The sequence below is a fragment of the Corticium candelabrum genome, chromosome 16, assembly GCF_963422355.1.
Source record: "Corticium candelabrum chromosome 16, ooCorCand1.1, whole genome shotgun sequence".
Taxonomy (NCBI): domain Eukaryota; kingdom Metazoa; phylum Porifera; class Homoscleromorpha; order Homosclerophorida; family Plakinidae; genus Corticium; species Corticium candelabrum.
In genome coordinates, this window is record NC_085100.1 from 4,638,319 (window position 1) to 4,658,709 (window position 20,391).

Consider the following 20,391-nt stretch of genomic DNA (forward strand, 5'->3'; position numbering starts at 1 on the left):
ATCACGTGATAAGTGCAAGCGCACAAATGTAGTGCAGTTGGTCCCTGCAGCCTTGCATTCACATCCACACTTGTTTCATAACCCACGGGCACATTTTTTCAACGTGTCGCGAGTGTCTTCTAAACATTTTGATGGTAGCGAGGCTCCTAGCGTTAGTGTGCATTGACGGAATCTTTCTCACGTGACCATCGTGTGTGCTGTTTTCAGGCTATTTGCTTCTAATATCTAGCGCTCTCATATTCAGCTTTGCCTGTAGTTCAGACCAACCTTCTATCTTGATTGGGTAGCTATGCAATCAAGTTTGTGTGGGCATAGCGCTAAACGACGGAGTGTATCTTTAAAACGTTGACTAAAAAATCTAAGAATATATATATATATATATGTATATATATGTGTGTGTGTGTACTGTCAGAGCAACAGTTCTAGTTAAAGATTAAAGGCCTGTCCACACTGGCAACTGGATAGCGATCCGACCGCGATCTGTCGATCCACATCATGAGGTGGTTTCGATCGCGATCGGTTGAATCCAATTAAAAATAGTGGGCGTTACCTTCACGTACGCTATGCGTGTAGTCGGAACATCGAGCACTCCTCACTCGCCTTTGTTCTCGCTTACCTTGTGTCGCTGTATCAGTGCTTTCCACAAGTAAAGAAGCCACACGTACACATCGGTCATCAGTCACATGATATCGAAAATGAGGCGGAGGTATTATTTTCAAGTGCAGTGTGGACGCTCGCTATCCTGATCGGATTGTGATCGGATCGCGATCCATTCTAGTCTAGTGTGGACAGTCCTTAATGCCGATATTTAGTGTGGCACCCTCCCTTTAATAGGTAAAGATTATCTTGTTTGATCAAATGATGAACTGTTTGTTAACCCTTGGTGCACATGTGCTAGGAACGTGGTCGCATGTATCTCATATATGCAGTTCCTTACCTTTGCGTGTGGCTTGCATGCAGTTTGTCAGTGAAATCGTTGTGTTTGCTATATTTACACAAGTTTGCATTAAGTCTGACTTGAAGGACTATGTATGTGTGTAAACAGTGGCGTACAATCATTGTGCATATGGTGACAAGGTAACCACGCTTACTATGGAACACTCCGGAGAGCTGCGCAGCTTTAATGTGCAGCTGAAATAGCGAGGTCTGGTGATTGAGGAAGTTTGCGGAAAGTGTTCCTGCATAGGGATGAGTGCCTCGTAAACTGTTAGAACACGATCGACGACAGCGTTCATTGCCTTTAACGCCAAAGAATCTTACAAAACGCATAGTCTCTCGCATGTTGCCGGACGGAAATAAATCGCAGGAAAAGAAGGTCAGTTTCTAGACAGTATGAAAGTAGCACAACAGTTTCCACCTTTTGCAGCGGCGTAAACAACAGAAAGATCATTTCCGGGAACGGGATTGTGTCAGTAGGGCTCACGTGATCTGATGGCGTGCAAAACGTGCTTTACTTGGCGGACGAAATTCTTGAACCGGCCTCGTCAGTTTTTAAGTTATGAAACGTTCTTAACGTACATCTGTTGGGTTTGCTCTGAAATAGCGCCCGAATACCCAACTTGGTTAGTATGGATTTCCCATTAGCGAGCGACGGCGAAGCCCCAGCTTAGCGCATATCTTCGGAATGCTCATTTAAATTTAATGTGACATTGCAGCACAAGTAAGCAAGCTTACATGCAATGTACATCCATGGTCGAAACGCAGCGAGAGTTACAGTGATGCCTTTCTGAATGACCAGACGACTAGCTGGAAGGAAGTGATTGATGCCCGCCCATACTTGCTCATTTAACACCAGTAGACACTTTTCCTGAAGCAATCGGCGACCATCTTACAGCTATGCCAGTTTTGACGATGAACGATTCTGCAACAGAAACGTATCTTAACTAATGAGTACACGCTTTCGAAACTGTGAATGTGTCTGAATGTACCTGAACTATACTTTGGCTAAGTTTAGCGTTGGTTCAATGCCATTCAAGCACGTTTTGGTTGTATTCATTAGCGCTCACTCTGTTTCTTGTTGGAGACACCGCCTACTAAAAAATGAAGAAGCACTAAAGTGCAAACCCTCGGCTGCTGTGCAGCTTGAATGTACTTAGTCAGAGCCAAAGAAGAGCGTGCGAAGGAGACTGACACGTTAAGTGGCGAGATACATTGTAACATGTATTGCAATGGATTTTTTTACTTGTTTAGCACGTTTCTTAAATATTCAGCAGCTATCTTCTATGCTGTGGTTTTGACGATGGACAAATGTGCGGCAGAATCGCATACAGTTACGTGAGTAGAACCTCGTTAATTTGAACATTGCTAATCCAAATTGCTTTTGGCACCCTATCTTGCATACCCAGATCCTATTAGGCAGCCTAATCTGGGTTGCTGCTGCATTAGAACTTATATCTAGTTTTCAGCAAATGCATGTATCTGACTATTCTAACTTCTGACTGTCATATTATTTAAAGTATGTAGTTGTTGCAGCTGTGTCCTTTACCGCAAACATGTCATGTAGAGACATAGGTAAATGTGTCAATGGTCTGGGTGTCTGAGGCAATTTCTGGACCTCCAAGGCTACGTGTTTTGATATCCAAACAACTTGACTAATCTGAACAGGGCTAGCACATGGCTGTTCAGATTAGCGAGGTTTTAATGTTTTAAACTGGAACTACGTACTATTTGAAACTATGGATGTGTCTGAATGTACCTGATCTGTACTTTCAATAAGTTTCACGCTGGTCCGATGCCATTCAAGCATGTTTTTGGCTGTATTCATTAGCGATCGCTGTTTCCTGTAGCACACCGCCTACCAATTCGGTCAAAGGTCTCCCTCAATCAGCACTATAACAAAGAAAAAGTAGACTATCACATGCACAACATAATTCGACATATCCAACTGCCATGTCTTGAAACTTTGGGTTAGGTCTGCGACACAATAACGACTCCACGAGCAAAAACCATTGCCAAGGCTGTGACCAACAACTGGTTGGAATGCAGATGAAAACACAGCCGAATGACTTTCGTGATTTGAAATAATGTTATACTAGCCTCCACCTGGCAAGTCCGAGCGCACGCGGTGGGCAGTGGAAATTGAACCTGCCTTGCACCAAATCTACTTCCCGTTTATAGCATGACGTAATTGCAAATGGAACAAAGCCCACCTGAGACGAGTCCCCGAGGGGGTCCCCGGCGAGTTGAGTGCAAGCGCCTGTGTGAGCCAGTCAAAATTGCACTCGTCTGGCAGCGTCTGCGAGTTGATCTCTCCATATGTCTCGCCGCCCTGCGTGCATAGGGATGGTGTACTTCCTGTCTCTGGACATGATGCAACTTCCGCGTACGGACAAGACGCGAGATGGGACAAGATGGCGCTTAGATCAATCATATATAGATATTCTTTGCATCATAGCAGAATCCTATAATGTGGGGAAATAGATAAGTTTCATTATTTATTTGGTCATGTGTCATGCAGGAGGCAAATTGAGTTGTCAAGTTGGTCGTACGTCATGTGACCTGTACTGTACCCTAGGATTTCACGCCTTGAGTAAAATCAGCACTATAACAAAGAAATGGACTATCACACACAATACAATTTGGCATATCCAACTACTTTAAATTGTCTTGTGACTTTGGGTTGGGGCCGCACAACAACAATGACTCCACAAGCAAAAAGGGTTGCCAGGGGTGTGGCCTACACAAGGAATCAAATGCAGATGATTAGTCTGTGCCTAGGGTTTAGCACTTTAGTTCTTCATTTTAATGGCAATTGCTGGGACACTCTTAACACATTTATCAAGTTTATATGCAGATGTGGTTTATACTCTTAATTTTGTTTTCTACATATTTGACATCAAATTACTAAAGTCATCATGTAGCATGATACACTGTAGTGTTGTCTCAAATTTTTGTAGCACTGATTTTTGTGTTTTTTACACGTTGTATTCTGTTACAGACTTTTGAACTCGTGTTTCTCTTTATGGAGTTTGAGCATTCGTATCGTCCTCGTGGTTTAGCAGTAGAAAAGTCAACAGATTTTGGTGTCTCCTATTCTCCTATGGAATACATTGTTCTTGATCCATCTAATGATTGCAGTGACTTGTTTAACGTGTCAGAAAAGAGCAGTTTTGTAGGAAGTGATGGACCTGGAACGGTGTTCTGCAGATATTTTCCTGGAGATAATTCAAGGACCTCTGATGATTTTGTATGTGCTTTTGGTAGTAGTTGTGTGTTTATATGTGTGATTGTTTATATTTGTGTGCATGTTTGTTTGTCTGCTGTCATACTACTGATTCATTTTTAATATTGGTTTGATACATTTACTTTGGAACATCGGCAATTTGAAAGGAAAACGTTGTTGAGCTTTGAAAAAGGAACAATTTGACCTGCTACTTTTATTGCACATGGTTTAATCTGTAAAGTCACACTCGGGAGATGCACCTTCTTCCAAGCGGCGCTTACTGATGCACTCGCGTTGTCGGAAATGGTCTCTCTGTTGTTTCTGTCGCTCCAAGCACAGTGGAAACTGTCATGCTACTTGTAGACCATCTAAAGACTGACATCTTTTTGTGCGATTTATCTCCGTCTGGCAATATTTGAGAGAATCAGTATTTTGAGAGATTATTTGATGTTGAAGGCAATGGATGCTGTTGTCAATCGTCTTCTAACAGTTTACAAGGCACTCTCATCACTACGCAGGACACTTTCACGAACTCCCTCGATCACCTGACCCCGCTATTTTGGTTGTGCACTATGCTGCTCACTAGACGCTGCACACTTCTCTGGAATGAGCCTTTAATGGAAGAATGAATTCCTTTCAGTATCAAGAAATTCTCCAAGACAGTGTCTCTGTCTCACTTCGTTAACTTTGACTGGGCCGCAGCTGAACATTTTACAGGACAACAATCCTAAGCATAATAGCAAAACAACTAAATCGTAGTTTGAGAAGCATCATTTTAGGGTTTTAGAATAGCTCAGCGAAAGTTCTGATCTCAACCCAATTGAAATGCTCTGGTATGACCTAAAAACAAGCTGTCCATGATTGTCACTAGAAGAATCTTGAAAATCAAGGACATTTGCTATGGAAGAATGTGTAAACATGTCTTCAGAACGTTGTCAGAGCCATGTACAATCAATCAATACAGCTTTCGTCTGGTCGCTGTAATAGCATCTGAGTGTAGACATACCATGTACTAGAAAAAGGTTCACAAACATTTGCTCTCTTTGTATTTTGGGTTTGACTGGTTTTCTAACCAGTACAGTGAGTAACTTCAAAATCCATTTTGTTTCAGGGTGCAATCAATGCAAACCCATTTTCTGTAGCACTTCTTGGTACAAATACAAATGGTCAGGAAAGTGAAAACAAGAATTTGTAAAAAGGAGGTTCACAAACTTTCAAGCACCGTTGTTTGTTTGGAGATTGTGAGATATATGTAGGTACTTGGATCACATGAATATGTGAGAGATTTGGAGTCCAGTGCAGATAGTAGAGTAGGAAATATATCCAAAATGCAGGTGTCCCACAAGATGCAAAACAAACGTGCAATAGTGAAGGATCTATTGACTTACAGCATGCGTGCATTGTCTGTTCATTAGTTTTGTGTGAGGTGGTTTATATTATATTGTATTGGTGTTGTACATGGATATATGGTTATTTGATACAAGTTTGTATGTTTCAGCTATCAGTTCAATTTCTTACTGATATATTTGGTAAGAGTCGTCCTGGTGTGTCAGTAACAGAAGGAAACCAAGCATTACTGGTCTGTTTATAGTACTACTCTGTTATTTAATTAATGTAGGTCATTTGGATATTTATAGTCCTTTCTACAAGCCAATTATTTACGAATCACTTTCAAGGGATTTCAGCCAACAGCAGTCACCTCAGTAAGTACTGATTTTATTGGTCATCTGTATCGATTATATTGTGGTTTTGTCATTTTGTTAATAGAATGCAGATTTCTTTACTTTGGCTGAGATTAAAGTAAATGGTCGATGTGTCTGTAATGGTTATAGCAGCACTTGCTCAATAGGAAATGATGGGAGCTATACTTGTGCTTGTCAGGGTAACACTTGTGGTTCTAAGTGTGAAGAATGTTGTCCTTTGTTTAATCAGCAACCATACCAGCCATGTTTGTCATCTACACAGATTTCTTGTGAAGAATGCAATTGTAATGGCCACGCTATGTCATGTGCTTATGACAATGCAGTAGACGCTGCAAATCGGAGTCTAAATATAAATGATGTATTTTCAGGAGGTGGAGTATGTGATTGTTTGGATAACACAGGTGGTGTGAACTGTGATGAATGTGAAGTGTTGCACTTTTTGCCAGAGGGTTTGCTGTTGTCAAATGCTAGTCAGTGTGAACCATGCAACTGCAGTGATCAAGGGTCTCGCAATGTCTCAAATGTTGTTTATCTGGATTGTTTGAGAGAGGCCACAGTGGGCATGTCTGTTGGTGATTGCTACTGCAAAACAAACGTGGAAGGGTCAAAATGTGATGTTTGCGAAGATGAACATTATAACTTGAGTGCATCCAATACAAATGGATGTCAACCATGTGACTGTCATCGTTCTGGTACTGTGGATGGCAGCAATCTGTGTAGCAAGGACATGAATGGTCAGTGTCCGTGTAAGAACTTTACAACTGGAAGACGGTGTGACGAATGCAAAGACAAGTTTTTCAACCTTGAGATGGAGAACACACTGGGTTGTACTCCATGTGACTGCAATGGTGGTGCATCACTAAAGGAAGTTTGTAACAAAGTTGATGGGAAATGTGAGTGCATTAGTAATGTCACCGACAGACAGTGCACAAGACAGGGTGTTGATTCTGGCTTCTATTTTCGAGGCGTTTATGCCATTTTTACGGAAGGCGAAAGTCAAGCTCAAACTTGGAGATTTTCATCATCAGAGTTTGATGGATTTTCAGGCAGAGGCTATGCTGTTCTGAGCGTGGGAGACTCCTTGTCTCTTACCTTAGACATTCCTATTGATACTGAGTATGATATTTTGGTCAGGTATTTATCATCTGTTGGTACTCCAACACTGACTGGACAAATAGCGAGAGATACTGAGAGTCATTCGCTTTCTCTTGTATCGACTATGAACTTGTTTGGAAGGCTCGGTCGTGTCAATATCTCCAGTCAAGGAACATACGATGTTACTCTCAATGTGATAAATCTTGTGGGAGAGATTTTAATTGTAAGTGTGCTGGGCATAATGAACAATACATTGTACAACAGTTGTATGGTATTAATTAATTAATTGATGTGTCTAGGACTCCGTTATTGCTGTTCCTTTGATATTCTCTAACTCATCTGTTCCAACATCATTAGGATCTGATTATTCGCAGTTTCAGACAGACTGTCAAATGTTGAGTAACTATCTTACTTCAAGTTCATTCTGTCAAGATAGTGTGTTTACTCTGAGCACGGAATTATATGGTGAAGTGTTTTCATGTGAATGTGACATTACTGGTAGTGTTAATGACAACTGCAACCAACACGGAGGACAATGCAGCTGTCAACCGAATGTTGTAGGAAGGATGTGTAGACATTGTGCTGCTGGTCACTATAACCTGACTAAAACAGGTTGCAAGAGTAAGTATTCTACTTACTGTTCATTGTTTGTAGTTGTTGAGTTATTGAATTACAGTACCTTAATAGTTATTATTTATGTTAACAGTTGGCATAACTTAATCAATTCTTGTATCAGGGTTCTTGCTACAGCGTGGCAGTGTGGCGCCACGCTCCAGTAGGAGTGCGCTACTGTCAGAAACAGTAGATATGAGTCCACAGTTAAAGAATGTTTGAGAATTCTATACTACTGAAACGTAATACTATATTACTTAGTAAAGGTGACAATAGCCACAAATCTAGGCTTTTACAAAATAACGCGGGATGATACCCTCGTTCCAAACAAGTGTACCCACAAGTGTTGATTGCAGTCCCGGTTGTGCTGCCTCTGATTCTAGTCTCGGATGCCCTTCCATTGACCCGGAAAGCGCACCTCTTCAGGCTCTTGTCCGGGAAGTAGCACCTAGAATCTACTCTAGACTAGTCATGGCTTCATGTGAAGCAACAACAGTGGTCCACATCAATCAGCACCTGACTAAACAGACTCTCTTCGTCTAAGAAACTTGCTAATGCGCAATCTATGAACATCGCTAAGAAGGGCTTACTGGCGATCAAAGTTGATTTCCTTGCCAGGGCACTTGAACGTATGTTACACGCAATAGCTATGACGTAAAGTCTACCTCACTTGGGATCGGCTCCAGTGCGTAACGAGCAGACTGCATGCGTTGTGGACCCGCCCAGCCCGCCTCGCTCCCAAAAATCTATAGCAAGAACCCTGTTGTAGGCATTAAGCTTTGTGATGTATAGCATATTTGGTATTATTTTAGGTTGTGAGTGTGCCAACTCAAGTGCACATTGTAATGAAACAACTGGGCAGTGTGTGTGTGCTCCTAACACTAGCGGCCGTCAATGTGATGCCTGCCAACAAGGATTTTTCCGCTTTGATGCAGTGGGTGGATGTGTTGCCTGCAACTGTTCTGCAGCTGGTTCCATGAACAGGAGCTGTCACCAGACATCTGGCCAATGCAGCTGTTTGCCTGGCGTTACCGGCTTGAAGTGTGCTGTTTGCGAAGATGGATTCTTTAATTTGACTGAAGCTGTTGGTTGTCAAATGTGTATGTGTGATTCTGATGGTAGCGTGGATAACAATTGCAGTAAGACAACTGGCCAATGCAGCTGCAGGGTGTGTTGTTTCACTTTGTTGTTGTGATTTTGTGTCAGTGTTGTATTGTACATGTAGCCAAACAATTTAGGTAATGACTGCAGCATCTGTGCTGAACGCTACACCGGTCCTGGATGTACCGTCTGTGCCACTGGCTTTACACGAAATGGTGGAAATGGTGATTGTGTGCCATGTCAGTGTAACGATCACAGCATGATGTGTGATCCTGTGTCTGGTCAATGTACAAACTGCATGAACAACACTGGCGGGGATCATTGTCAGTTATGTGTTTCTGGCTTTTTTGGAGATGCCACTGCTGGCACATCATCTGACTGTCAACCTTGTAACTGCTTCATTACTGGTGCAACAAATAATACTTGTGCTAGTGATGGTACATGTAACTGTAAAAATGGTGTCAGTGGTGAGAAGTGCAATATCTGTAGTTCTGGGTTCTTTGACTTATCTGGATCTGGATGTAAAGGTTATTTGCTGCTTTTTATACACTGCAGACATGTTGCTTCTATAATTTATTGATTATTTTATTAAATGAATTTTCTTTTGTTGTAGTGTGTAGTTGTGATCAAGTCGGATCTCAGAATTCGTCTTGTGATATGATGACGGGACAATGTTACTGCAAGTCTGGTGTAGTTGGTTTGAAATGTGAGGAGTGTGATGCATTCTTTTTCAACTTTTCGTCAGTTGGATGTACACGTAAGGGTGTAACAAACAGTTTTATCATCATAACTTAATAGTCTTTGTCTGTAGCGTGTAGTGATTTGTGCATTAGTCAACTGCGCTCAGAGATATCAGATGCTGAAGTGTTGATCAGTTTGGTTACTGAAGGCTTCATGAATCAAACTGATTCATTGGAAGAATTGGAGCAACTGTTGTTGGCACTGGTCAATGATATTTCTACAAAGAAGGTATTTATTGTAGTCACTTGGAAGGGATTTGCACAGAGCTGTATGTGTAAAGTTACATTTGTGTTGTACATGTAGGCTGAGGTAGCAGCACTGCTGACAACGTTGCAGGATTTAGGAAAAGATGTTAGACAGTTGGAGATGAGGGTTGCAGAATTGTTGAACAGAACGTGTGATTTATTGGAGAAGGTTTGTTGCTATGTCAAATGTAATTTCTGAACAGACAGTCTTTATTTGTGTCAGTTATGTAAGACACACACGCGTGCGTGCGTGCGTGCATGTGTGTGTGTGTGTGTGTGTGTGTGTGTGTGTGTGTGTGTGTGTGTGTGTGTGTGCATGTGCATGGGTTACCAGGGCATATGCGTGTGCATGGCTGTGTGATTATTTGTTTGGACAAGTTGGTTGGCATTAGTTGTTTGTTTGTCTTTACAGGCCCGATTGTTGAAGACACGTGCAGAGACAGTTGACAATGAAGCAGCTAATCGAGTGGCTGTAGTCACAGTTATACACAATGATGCAACTAGTGCATTGAGCATTGTTGAAGGTTGGTTTATAAGAGGCACAACCAAGTGTATTAGTCTCAGGGTTGCCACACCTATAAATAAATTTGTATCCTACAAAGTTTTGCTGCAAAGAAGCGCCTACAAAATGTACAGGTAGGCCTACAAATACGAATAGATAGATTGTCAAATAAGACCTGGGTATCTCACAAGCACAGCGTCTTCTAACGTTGTGTAGAAGGTGTTGTTCTTCTTCCTTATGCCCAGTTTACGTCTAGCAGAACGGTTTCTGAATCTCTGAGGCCATAGTGTCATCACGTTCACAACGTTCAGGTAGTTGTTGTGTGATTCTAGACTTTACGAGGCTAAACCAAATACAGATGCGTTCACAAATTTGGATGTGAGCAGAATAAATAAATAGTAGCTTCTCTTCCTGGAGGATAAAGTGTTGAGGAAAAGAGAAATCCAGAGCTTTAACTTGGAAAGTTAAGATCCCGAACTTGTAGCAAGTACTGTTCTATAGATAATTAGATTAGATAAGTACTGAATGCTGAACAATTGTAAACGGCGTAGTTTGCAAAGGCTGAATTGTCTGCTGCTATAATGGGCGTGGTTCCAACAAGAATAGGTGGGCATGCTGCCATCAGTGACATTCGTCTATGAATTTTCAGAGGAATGTGTGGCAGCCCTCTAGTCTTGTCACAGCAGCAGAGTGATGCGTTATTGTCGTTTGCTACAGGCATTGTTCAACGAATTGAAATGGTCCTTATTATTGTTCAACAGAGGCGAATGGAAGCAGAGAACTTAGTCAACATGACTCAGGCTACTCTTGCAAACTTTACTCAAGATTTCAATGTTGAAGAGACAAATATCAATGATATAAAAGACAGAGCAGATGCAGCGAGTGTTGTTGCCAATTTCATGCATATGAATGCCACAGCATTTACTTCTTTGTTGAACAACTTTAGAACTTCACTTTTTGTATTGGAAGACTTTGAAACAAATGTGGTTGAGAGTGCAGCTAATGCTCTTGCGATTGCTCAAAATGCAAGACAAATTTCCAGTGAAACTCAAATGATATTGGATGCAGTTGGCGTGAGTATTCATTTAGCAGGGTCGTGTCGGGTGTAGTAACCGTGTTGCTTTTTAGACTCTGGAACAGTCAATTTCTACAGCTTTAGATGTAGCTGAAACCACCATAAACAAAACCGACAACAAGAATTTGCAAACAGATAGTTTACTTCAGATGGTTATCAATACCTTTATGGTGTGTTGTTTTTAAGTATTTCAGTGTGCTATGTATCACGTACTTTACGAGTGTGTTTTGCATTTAGTCTGCAAATGTTACCCTGGCAGGAGCACATGGCATTGACTATCGTTTAAGTAAACTTTATGATCAGTTCAGTGTATTCTTTGCCAACTTGAATGAAGTGGACATGAGAGTCAATCAGTCTGTTGGTCATGCATATAGTCTGATGATGCTTGCTGCGGATACAGAGAGGTACGAATTAGCAAATTGGTATGGTGATAATTATGTTATTGTAAAGTGGTGGCTGTGTTAGGATATTTGCTCCAAGTAGGAGACGAGGAGCTTCAGCTGTTGAAGTTGTTAATGAATACCGGGATGTTTCTCACATTATTATTAGTGCATTGGAAAGTGCTGAACGTGCAGTGCACATTGTGAATGAGACACTTACACACGTTAGAATTTAGTCTGGCTACGTAAAGCATTGTGTGGTTTAACAAGTTATTGAACTTGTAACAGGTACGTATTCTCACTGCACAAAACTTGGTTGTGCAAGTGGGGACTGCTAAGGCTAACAGTCAGGTGTTATTAGCAAGGGCACAGACTGTTAACAAAACTGCACATGGTATATTCTAGTATTATTATGTCAAGTGATGCTGATGTGTGTTGAATGTGTACGTACTATAGATCTCTATTCTGTGAAAGAGATGGCCGAGGACTATGTTCATAGTGCAAGTCATTATGTGGTGTTGGCGAGGGAGGCAAACGTTAATGTGTCAACAGCCATTGATAAACTGCGCAATGTTGCTCCAGCTTTAAAAGCTGTTGAGGATAATGCAGAGTGTGTACAGGGCAGTGTTGTGCAATGTACAGGAATTCAGATGGCTATTGAGAGTCGATTGAGTGGCCAACAACAGAGGCTTTCTGATGCTGAAGTTATTGTTAAGGAGGCAAATGAGACGTACAATAATGCTGTACACATTTGTAAGTGCTTAACACTTTGTTATACTCATCTTACATACTATGTTCAGAATTTACTGTAGTGCACAATGCCAGTGAAGAGTTTCAGCATCGCCTTGATGAAATAGATGCAGTAATGTCAAGTCGCAATGAAACAGTTATACTTCGTAATTCTGTCAAGAGTGAGATATCAAGGCTCAGGAGTAAGTTGGAGAGAGTTAGATCTATAGCCAGCAGAGTAAGTAACAATGTTGTGGCTTGTACAGCCATGTGACCCTATTGGTTTTGTTGTTAGTGCCAGAGGAAACTGGTATTTCAAGAGGACAGTGTGCCTGCACGCTACACATTGCAAAATGAAACAGATGATGGTATAGAAGCAAGCTCACGATTTACAATGGCTTCTTTTTACTTATTTCCTCAAAGTGCCAATGGAATATTGGTGTACATTGGAGATCATATAGTTAGAACCGTTTGGCAGACATGTAGGTAGACTGTTGTGGTGATGATGAGTGTTTTAGAATGCATCGATGTCGACTGTGCACTTCTTTGCTGTGGAGATGGTAGAGAGCCACGTTTGGTTGAAATTTAGCACTGGTAGTAGTGGTGTGGCTATGATGCACGATGAGACAATTATGAGTGATCAGTGGTATCATGTTTATGCTACAAGGTACGACGTGCATAATTTTGTGTTGGTTTCTCTCAGCTATTGTTGGTGTTGTTAGACATTATTCTCATGGTGCATTGACAATCACTGGACCTGAGGGTAATTCTTCCACTGTGTATGCGAGTGAACCAAAGGCTGGTGCAACAGGAATGTTATCTCTGTCAATGGGAACTGCTCTGTTTGGAGGATTGGACACATCTGTAGTCAAGGTAATCAGGTTGTTGTGGAGTACCAGTTTAATGTGCCACTAAACTTGTCTCCAGACACATCTGCATGTTTTATTGAGGTGTCTAATTTTAGTGAGATTGCATGACCAAAACTAGAGGTTATGCCTTCTAAGAGATTAAGAATTATGCTAGGTAGGTGAGTTAATTGTTTATGATGATGGAAGTAACTCTTGACAATACACAATGAAGAGTAGTGTTTTACAACTGTGGACCATACATAGTTTTTATTGTCTACAGCAATACCTTCACTTCTGCAGGTAGAGGTGAAACTATATGTAGTAAACTAGTGAAATTTATTTTTTCTTATGTTTGTGCCATGTTGAGACAGAAGCAAGATGTTAAGACAGAAACAGGATGCTGATGTCTTTGAAAACTTGGAACATTTAGAGTAGCCGTTTGTGCATTACCTTTTTTAGTTTGTATCTTATTTCAAGTACATGAATATATTAATAGGCAAAATCTCAGAAATCTCTCTCTATGTCTAGAACAGCCAGTCTTTCTAAAACCAATTTAGCATTGTACTTCCCAAAGGGCACATTTAACGCATGCTACAAACAGCTGGCTTAAATAATAAATTAAGTGGACTTACTACTACGAAGTAGCAGTTTTTCTGGTAAATGCAGGGCATTCTTGCATAACTTCAAAACTGAGCACAATTAGCAGAAACATTATTAGGTAAATCCCTAAATATGTTATTCTATTTAATCAGCTATTTCACGACTGGAAGTATGTGGCAATAGATAGCTGACTGGAGCCGAAATTTTGAAGAGTGGGGTGGCCATGGCTGCTGCTGCTGCTGCTGATAGGATAAACATGCTGCCAGTGATCTCCTACGGCTTCTCATTTCAAGTTAAGATTTGCCATTTTAGTATGTACATTTTTATTTACTCTTTTTGTACTTTGTAATAAGTTATATTGACTTTTACATCAGAGGGATTAACTGTGAGCAATAGCCAAATGTGATATTTACCCTGATGTATATAGAGTTGTCTGCTAAGCAATTAAGTTGTTGTTGCTTGTGTTAACGTTTCTCAGCAACTATTTGTTTGTAAACAAGTTAAGTCTGACAATTTTATTGTTTGTTGCTAATTGGGTTTAATAGCCGCTATGCTAGACCCAGTTGGTTGAGAATTTATTGAGAGGACATGTGTTGTGTTCACTCTTGACCATCTATATATTGTTCTGCTTGTATGATGATCGTGGACATCTGGGATAATCGATAGTGACGTTAACCGGATGTTGGAAGACACTCTATCATGATGATGTCCATTTGTCATGCTAAGAAACGGCCTTGGTTTAGTCCAATCTCTACAGAAATCGCTACGTGCCCATGGTTACGGGATGCCAGGTCTCTCTTTGAAGGCGCCGCAGAATTTTTGCAAGTATTAGCTAGTACACAAGTGTCTAGTGCACAAGTGTCTAGTGCGCAACCAAAACAGCAAGGTCCGGTGATCGATGGTGTTCATGAAAATGTTTCTGCATAAAGATGAGTGCCTTGTAAACTATTAGAAAACGATCGACGACTGTGTTCATTATCTTCAACGTCAAAGAATCTCTCAAAACACCTTTCTTTAGATGGTCTAAAAGTTGGAGCAACGGAAACAAAGACCATTTCCAGGAACATGTGTGTCAGTAAGGGTCACATGATCTGACCGCACGCCAAAGCAAACACTACACTTGGCAGACAAAATTATTGATATCAAATTCTTGAAACGCCCCCCTCAGTTTTCAGGTTTTGAAGTGTTCTTAAAGGAGCTGTTCACCTGTGGTGTGCATAACTCTTGACTCTGCTCTCACTGCTAATCGGTTCTTGTCACACATCAAGTTTGGAAGTTTGGCGCTATCTCAGAGCAAACTTGATGGCTGAGCATAATGCTTTTGTTAGAAAACATAAATGTACGAGGCGGTTTTCCAACTAACGTCCAATAAGTGTAGGTTTTGTTTCACTGCTTTGTGTAGACTCTGATATTTGCTTAGGCAAAAGTAAAACATGCTTTGCATCACTGACTCACCTTTGATCGACGGCACAAAGCACAGATACGGGGATGGTTTGGCTGTAGAACGAAGGCATTTGGTGTCAACTGATTATGCTCAGTGCTGCTTGTTTTCGTGTTTTTCGCATAACGCAAGTAATTTTGTACTGTACCAGTGTTCTCCCCAGAATATCAAAGGCGTGGCTAAATGGAAACGTACTTGTGGGCGTGGTTTTGGAAACATGGGCGTGGTCATCCGAGTGGGGTTTCCTGGCTTTGCAGTGAGCAACATAGGGTGCTTGTGTTTGGTCTAAAATGTTAGCTGTACAGTGCCCCCACGCATAAACGCCCATAACTTCAGCGTGGCCTAGCGCGGGCCCCCGAGGTCGTACGCAATAGCTGATTAGATGTGCGTGGTCCTTGATGCGAGGGCTTTCTGGTAATGTAATTATGATGTCACAGAATCTTCTAGAAGAAAGTTAGTAATACAAGGCGGTGATTGGCTGTCGATAGGGGCGTTGCCTGTTACTGATTGGTTGATAAACTTAACTCCGCCTTTTACTGTTGCAACACTATGCGGTCGCACAGCAACCGCGCCATATTCTTGCACCTGTCTTCTTTGCCGTGCGTCGGAGTGAGCAACAGCTGTTCAGAGACAGAAGAAATGTTTTGAATGAGGTTAGACGGAAGCGAATGAGTGTTACTGTTGACCAAAAGGAGGGTTCCCATTTGGGAATGACGGGTTTGCGTCTCCTTCGCTGATGTCTGACTACGTGAAAGACCTATCCGAAGTTTCTGCCAGTTCTTGTGAACTTGGGCAACTTTTACCAGACAAGGAGATCTTAGATAAAGACATTCAGGACTGTTTGGACGACTGGGTTGTCACTCTCACTACAGAAGACTGAATGATGCTCACTCTTGTTGTTTTTCAGGCGTTTCGATTCTTAGTTGTTTTGTATAGGTTTTAGATCTTAGGTTCTGTGTAGCTTTTTGGTTGTTTTTTTTTACTGTAAGTGAAAAATATTTATGGATGGTGTAATACAGAATGTTGCACATATTCATGTTGTCATATCTTTGCGTCAAAAGCATCAATCAGAAATCCCCACGATGAATATTTTAGAAATCGTCTCTGTTATGTTATCCTTGCGTTTCACCAAATTCCGTTACCGTTTTGTAGAGATTTACGACCGTATGTGCACCCCTCTTCAGGGGCCTTTCTCTTCAATATCTCAAAAACGGAAGCACATTTCAAAAATCGCCACGATGATTACCTAGATAATCATGTCATGTCCCTTTCTGCAAAATAACTAGTTAAATAATGAAATACCGTAGCGTAAAAACCGACAAATGTGCAATACGAAGAAAATGTGCTTCCTCGAGCAAGGCCCGCTGTAAAACGCAACCGTTTGTTGAGTTCTTTCACAACGAGATGCGGCTACGATTGCTGAATCTTGTTACCGAGTTTCGTCGATAGACATGACAGAACATTTGAATTATGCGCACTTTCCTGACATCACTCCCGGATGGGCGTTTATGCGTGGGGGCACTGTACAACAATTCTATGCGTGAAGAGAGTACAACACAAGCAAGCAATCATTAACCCTCCAGCCCCCCCCTCCGGCTACTTTCTAATCTGCATGTCGAAAACCTGCGCCTCCCAATATATTCCAAGCCAATACAAATCACAAAATTGATTTTAATAGCTTTCGTTAGTAACGTAGCACTAGTAGACAAGTTAGCTAAGCAGTCGGTGACAATTTTCCATGCCGATATTGACGCTAAAGACGTACGCAGTGTATTGGCATGCTCGCCGAGATCTACAAGTTGAAACTGTGAACGTGTCTACACTAACCTGAGCAATGCTTTCGCTAACTTTGGCTTTGGGCCGATGCCGTTCAAGCACGTTTTGGCATCTGTAATCAGTGCATTGTCTTACATCCTGTGTAGGGTAACGCCTCCCAGATCGGCTTCCGTAGGTGCCAAAAACGCCACTGGAAGAACGAGAAATTGAGCTATCACTTCAACAACACAATTTGATGCATTGATGTACTTTGTCTTGCGACTTTGTATTCTCTCAATGCATCAATAACGACTCCACGGCACAAACGGCTGCCGAGGGCGTGACTCACATACAGATTGGAATGTGGGCGAATACGCCACCAAATAATGTTGGATCGGATTCCAAACAACGTCATAAGTATATTTTGGACATGCGGTGTCTATGACGTTGCTTTTGGACTTTCCACAACAACAACAGGTGTTCTATTCGTCTAGACGAGAACCCGAACTACTGGTCTCCCATTTATTGCCTAACACATAGATAGTAAGGCGTGACAGGCATAAGTCAAGGCGTGGCGGGCATAAGTCAAGGCATGGCGGCGTTAAGGCAAGGGATGGCGGGATTGGGTGTGTCCTTGTAAAATTTAGCCAAGGCGTGGCGGGCCGCCACGTCTTGAGATGCCTGGGGAGAACACTGTGTACTATGACCTTCTTTCATAGAAACAAACATGGAGGAAAGCGCGAAGGACTGAGTGATTGCAAGTCGTTCAAGATGATCCATGTGGAGTCTACAACGTATGAACGAATGAGTTGCTTATGAACTGTAACTTGTTCTTATTCACTGTCAGAGTCGTGTGAACTGTCTAGATCAGTGTCTCGTGGACACTACTCTCTGTCCGCGTTGACTTTGCGCTTTGAAAATCTATAATAAGTTCTGTGCAATAGGGCAGACAGTGATGATCTTGGTATCGTTCAAATCAGGAAGTTCCTGGATTTTCTATAGTTGGGGTAACGACAGCGTATGTAGTACACAGGTGGTTTGATAAGGCTTTTGCATATCAAGAGTTGTTAGGGTTCTTAACTCATTAAGAAGGTATGGTCTTACAACAAGAATGCTGCTAATAGAGGAAGTAACCAATTAACAAGGTCTGCTGCCTTGACATCAACTCACAGTTGCTCTTGTTTCGCAAGTAGTTGCTTGATATTCTGACTCCTCTTCTCGTTCTGCTTCGTCTTGATAGCCTGCGACTTCCTCTACTGTTACCTAACATTTTTGTATTGTAATATGACCTCTAGAATGTACAGTTAATGAGATATCACTTAACATCTGAGTTTGGTAAACTAATACAGCTGCATGTTAGTCAGTTCCAGCGCAAAGTCAACGAGAACAGAGAGTAGTGTAGCTGGCCTCAGAAAGCAATACCAAAACAATGTGCCAAAGCAATGTAAATTCTCACAGCATTAGCTAAATTTTAATTAGTTTTGCAACTCACCAGTACAGTAACACTGTCCATTATTGTCGCTAGTATTCAACATTATTATTGTGTCATTATTTGAGACAACCTCAAATACGTTTTGACAACACACACACTTCACATGAGCATGTATTCATAACCTCACAACGATTGCAGCTACATACACTTGTGATGGTTGTTTACTTACTCGAATGTGCATCGATTATGTTTGTTACTTCTACTTCTACTTGTGATGGTGACAGGGTATCAGGTGGCCTGTCCTCTTGTCGGCTTCCAAGGCAGCAGGCGATCTCTCAGCGTCAGAGACACTGTCGCTGAGCTCGAGCCTCTATGGTCTAATTACTCTAATGGCTCCCAGCAGATCTCTTCATAACTGGCGTAACCACCGTGAACATTGTCAGTAGTGTACGATTATACTTGGCATTTTGTTTTCTGCAACAAAACAGACTTCAACAAGTTTGTGAGGCAGGCATAACAAGAGAAGTTGGTGTGGTATTACAATGTAAATTCAGAACAACAGACTCCTTGTGAAGTGGAGTGTGCAGATGTAATTGGCAACCCACTAGTGTACCCAATGTCTTTCAACTTTTCTAACTCACCTAGGTTTGAGGAAATTCTTCTTCTCAAGATGCTGAGCAGTATGTGGCCATTTGGATTAGCACTCGAGATGCTGTGTTGTTTGTCGATTTTGTTGTCATCGAACAACTGCTAGTTTCTTCAGTGACAATCTGTAACATGTGTCTAACAAGAAGCGGCAAGAGTATAACACAATGCGTCCAATAGGAATTGAGCATGTGGTAAGAAGCCACAGTTTGACTTATGTGTTACCATATAAGGGAATTTGGGTGCCATTAACTGAATGAGGATTGCTGTGTATATATGACAGACCGTACTAACTTGGCAGAAAGTGTTCTGCGACGTCTGGACGTAATCAGGAGGGCGAGAGGCGGGAACACTCGGTACTGAAGAACTGGTGAAGGGCTTCAATTTTTTCTCGTTATTGAACCCGGCTTTTTTAAAAGCCACTAAACAAAATCAGAGAGATTCTAACTTACGCAGCCATGATGTCATACACTTTTAGCTCTCATTTTCCACAATGCGAAACGTAAAGAAAACTATTTAGTGTCTACAGTATTCTCAAGAAACCTAACAATCAACGTGGTAACTGTTAAGTTCTTAGGAATATTGATAGTTGGTAAATTGTGACCTAATTATTGTGTTACTACATACCCACAGCGGGGTGTCCCTGTACTTTTGTCCAAGTCTGTATATATGCTGGTTGTGTAGAGTCGTGTTAGTGTGATTTTTATAAGTTTTGGATGAGTAAACACGTAATGTGTGTGAATGTGTCATCGACCCAGATCGTTGTCCGAACGTCTGCCCCGTAGCGTGGCACGCATTCGCCTATCCTTGAGAAGATCGATACACTGGGGCTCAGGCGGGAAGGAAAAGCGAAAGGAACGTGGGCCAAAAACGTTACAGCAATTCGAGGAGTGAGACGAGGGTTACAAGTAGAAGAGTGTGGGAAGTGAGTGGGTAAAGTCAAGTACATAGAATGGAGTGATTAATAGAAATGGAAGAGAGAATGGGCTTGAGTGGCAAAGTGCTGCAAGCATTCGTGACAGAGCAGCAATCAGTTTGAAGAGAAGAGAGACAGAGAGAGAGACTTGAAGAAGTTACAGTTAGAAGTTGACGTGAGAGAAGCGGATCGTAAGCACGAGTTGGAGATGAGGAAAGTAGAAAGGAAATCGGCCACAGAAGTGGAGATAACCACAGAGCCAGAAGTTGGTAGCGGTAAGCAATCAGGCAAGTTTCCTAAATTACCACCTTTTCAGGGAAGTATTGATGCAATAGATAGCTACTTGCAACGTTTTGAGAGTTTTGCAAAGAGCAACGGTTGGCCCGATCCCGAATGGGCAACAGCTTGA

The 20,391-nt window shown here is 41.7% G+C and overlaps 1 protein-coding gene and 1 long non-coding RNA gene across 2 annotated transcripts; one reads left to right on the forward strand and one right to left on the reverse strand.

The window, feature by feature from the left end:
* Positions 1 to 1,631: 1,631 nt before the first annotated feature.
* Positions 1,632 to 2,912, reverse strand: LOC134191724 (uncharacterized). Its single transcript, XR_009971847.1, has 3 exons — positions 2,696 to 2,912; positions 1,929 to 2,033; positions 1,632 to 1,861 (listed from the first exon to the last, which is right to left on the reverse strand). It is a non-coding gene; the product is annotated as an uncharacterized LOC134191724 (long non-coding RNA).
* Positions 2,913 to 3,444: 532 nt separating this feature from the next.
* On the forward strand, positions 3,445 to 20,391 carry LOC134191768 (laminin subunit beta-1-like). Its single transcript, XM_062660389.1, has 23 exons — positions 3,445 to 3,477; positions 3,938 to 4,186; positions 5,661 to 5,741; positions 5,800 to 5,865; positions 5,930 to 7,183; positions 7,260 to 7,581; positions 8,385 to 8,740; positions 8,798 to 9,200; positions 9,287 to 9,430; positions 9,485 to 9,642; positions 9,718 to 9,828; positions 10,072 to 10,183; positions 10,879 to 11,234; positions 11,290 to 11,406; positions 11,474 to 11,640; positions 11,702 to 11,840; positions 11,905 to 12,010; positions 12,073 to 12,369; positions 12,429 to 12,583; positions 12,641 to 12,805; positions 12,864 to 13,012; positions 13,068 to 13,218; positions 20,089 to 20,391. Exons 1-23 carry the CDS (start codon positions 3,445 to 3,447, stop codon positions 20,389 to 20,391), a joined length of 5,394 nt encoding a protein of 1,797 aa, XP_062516373.1.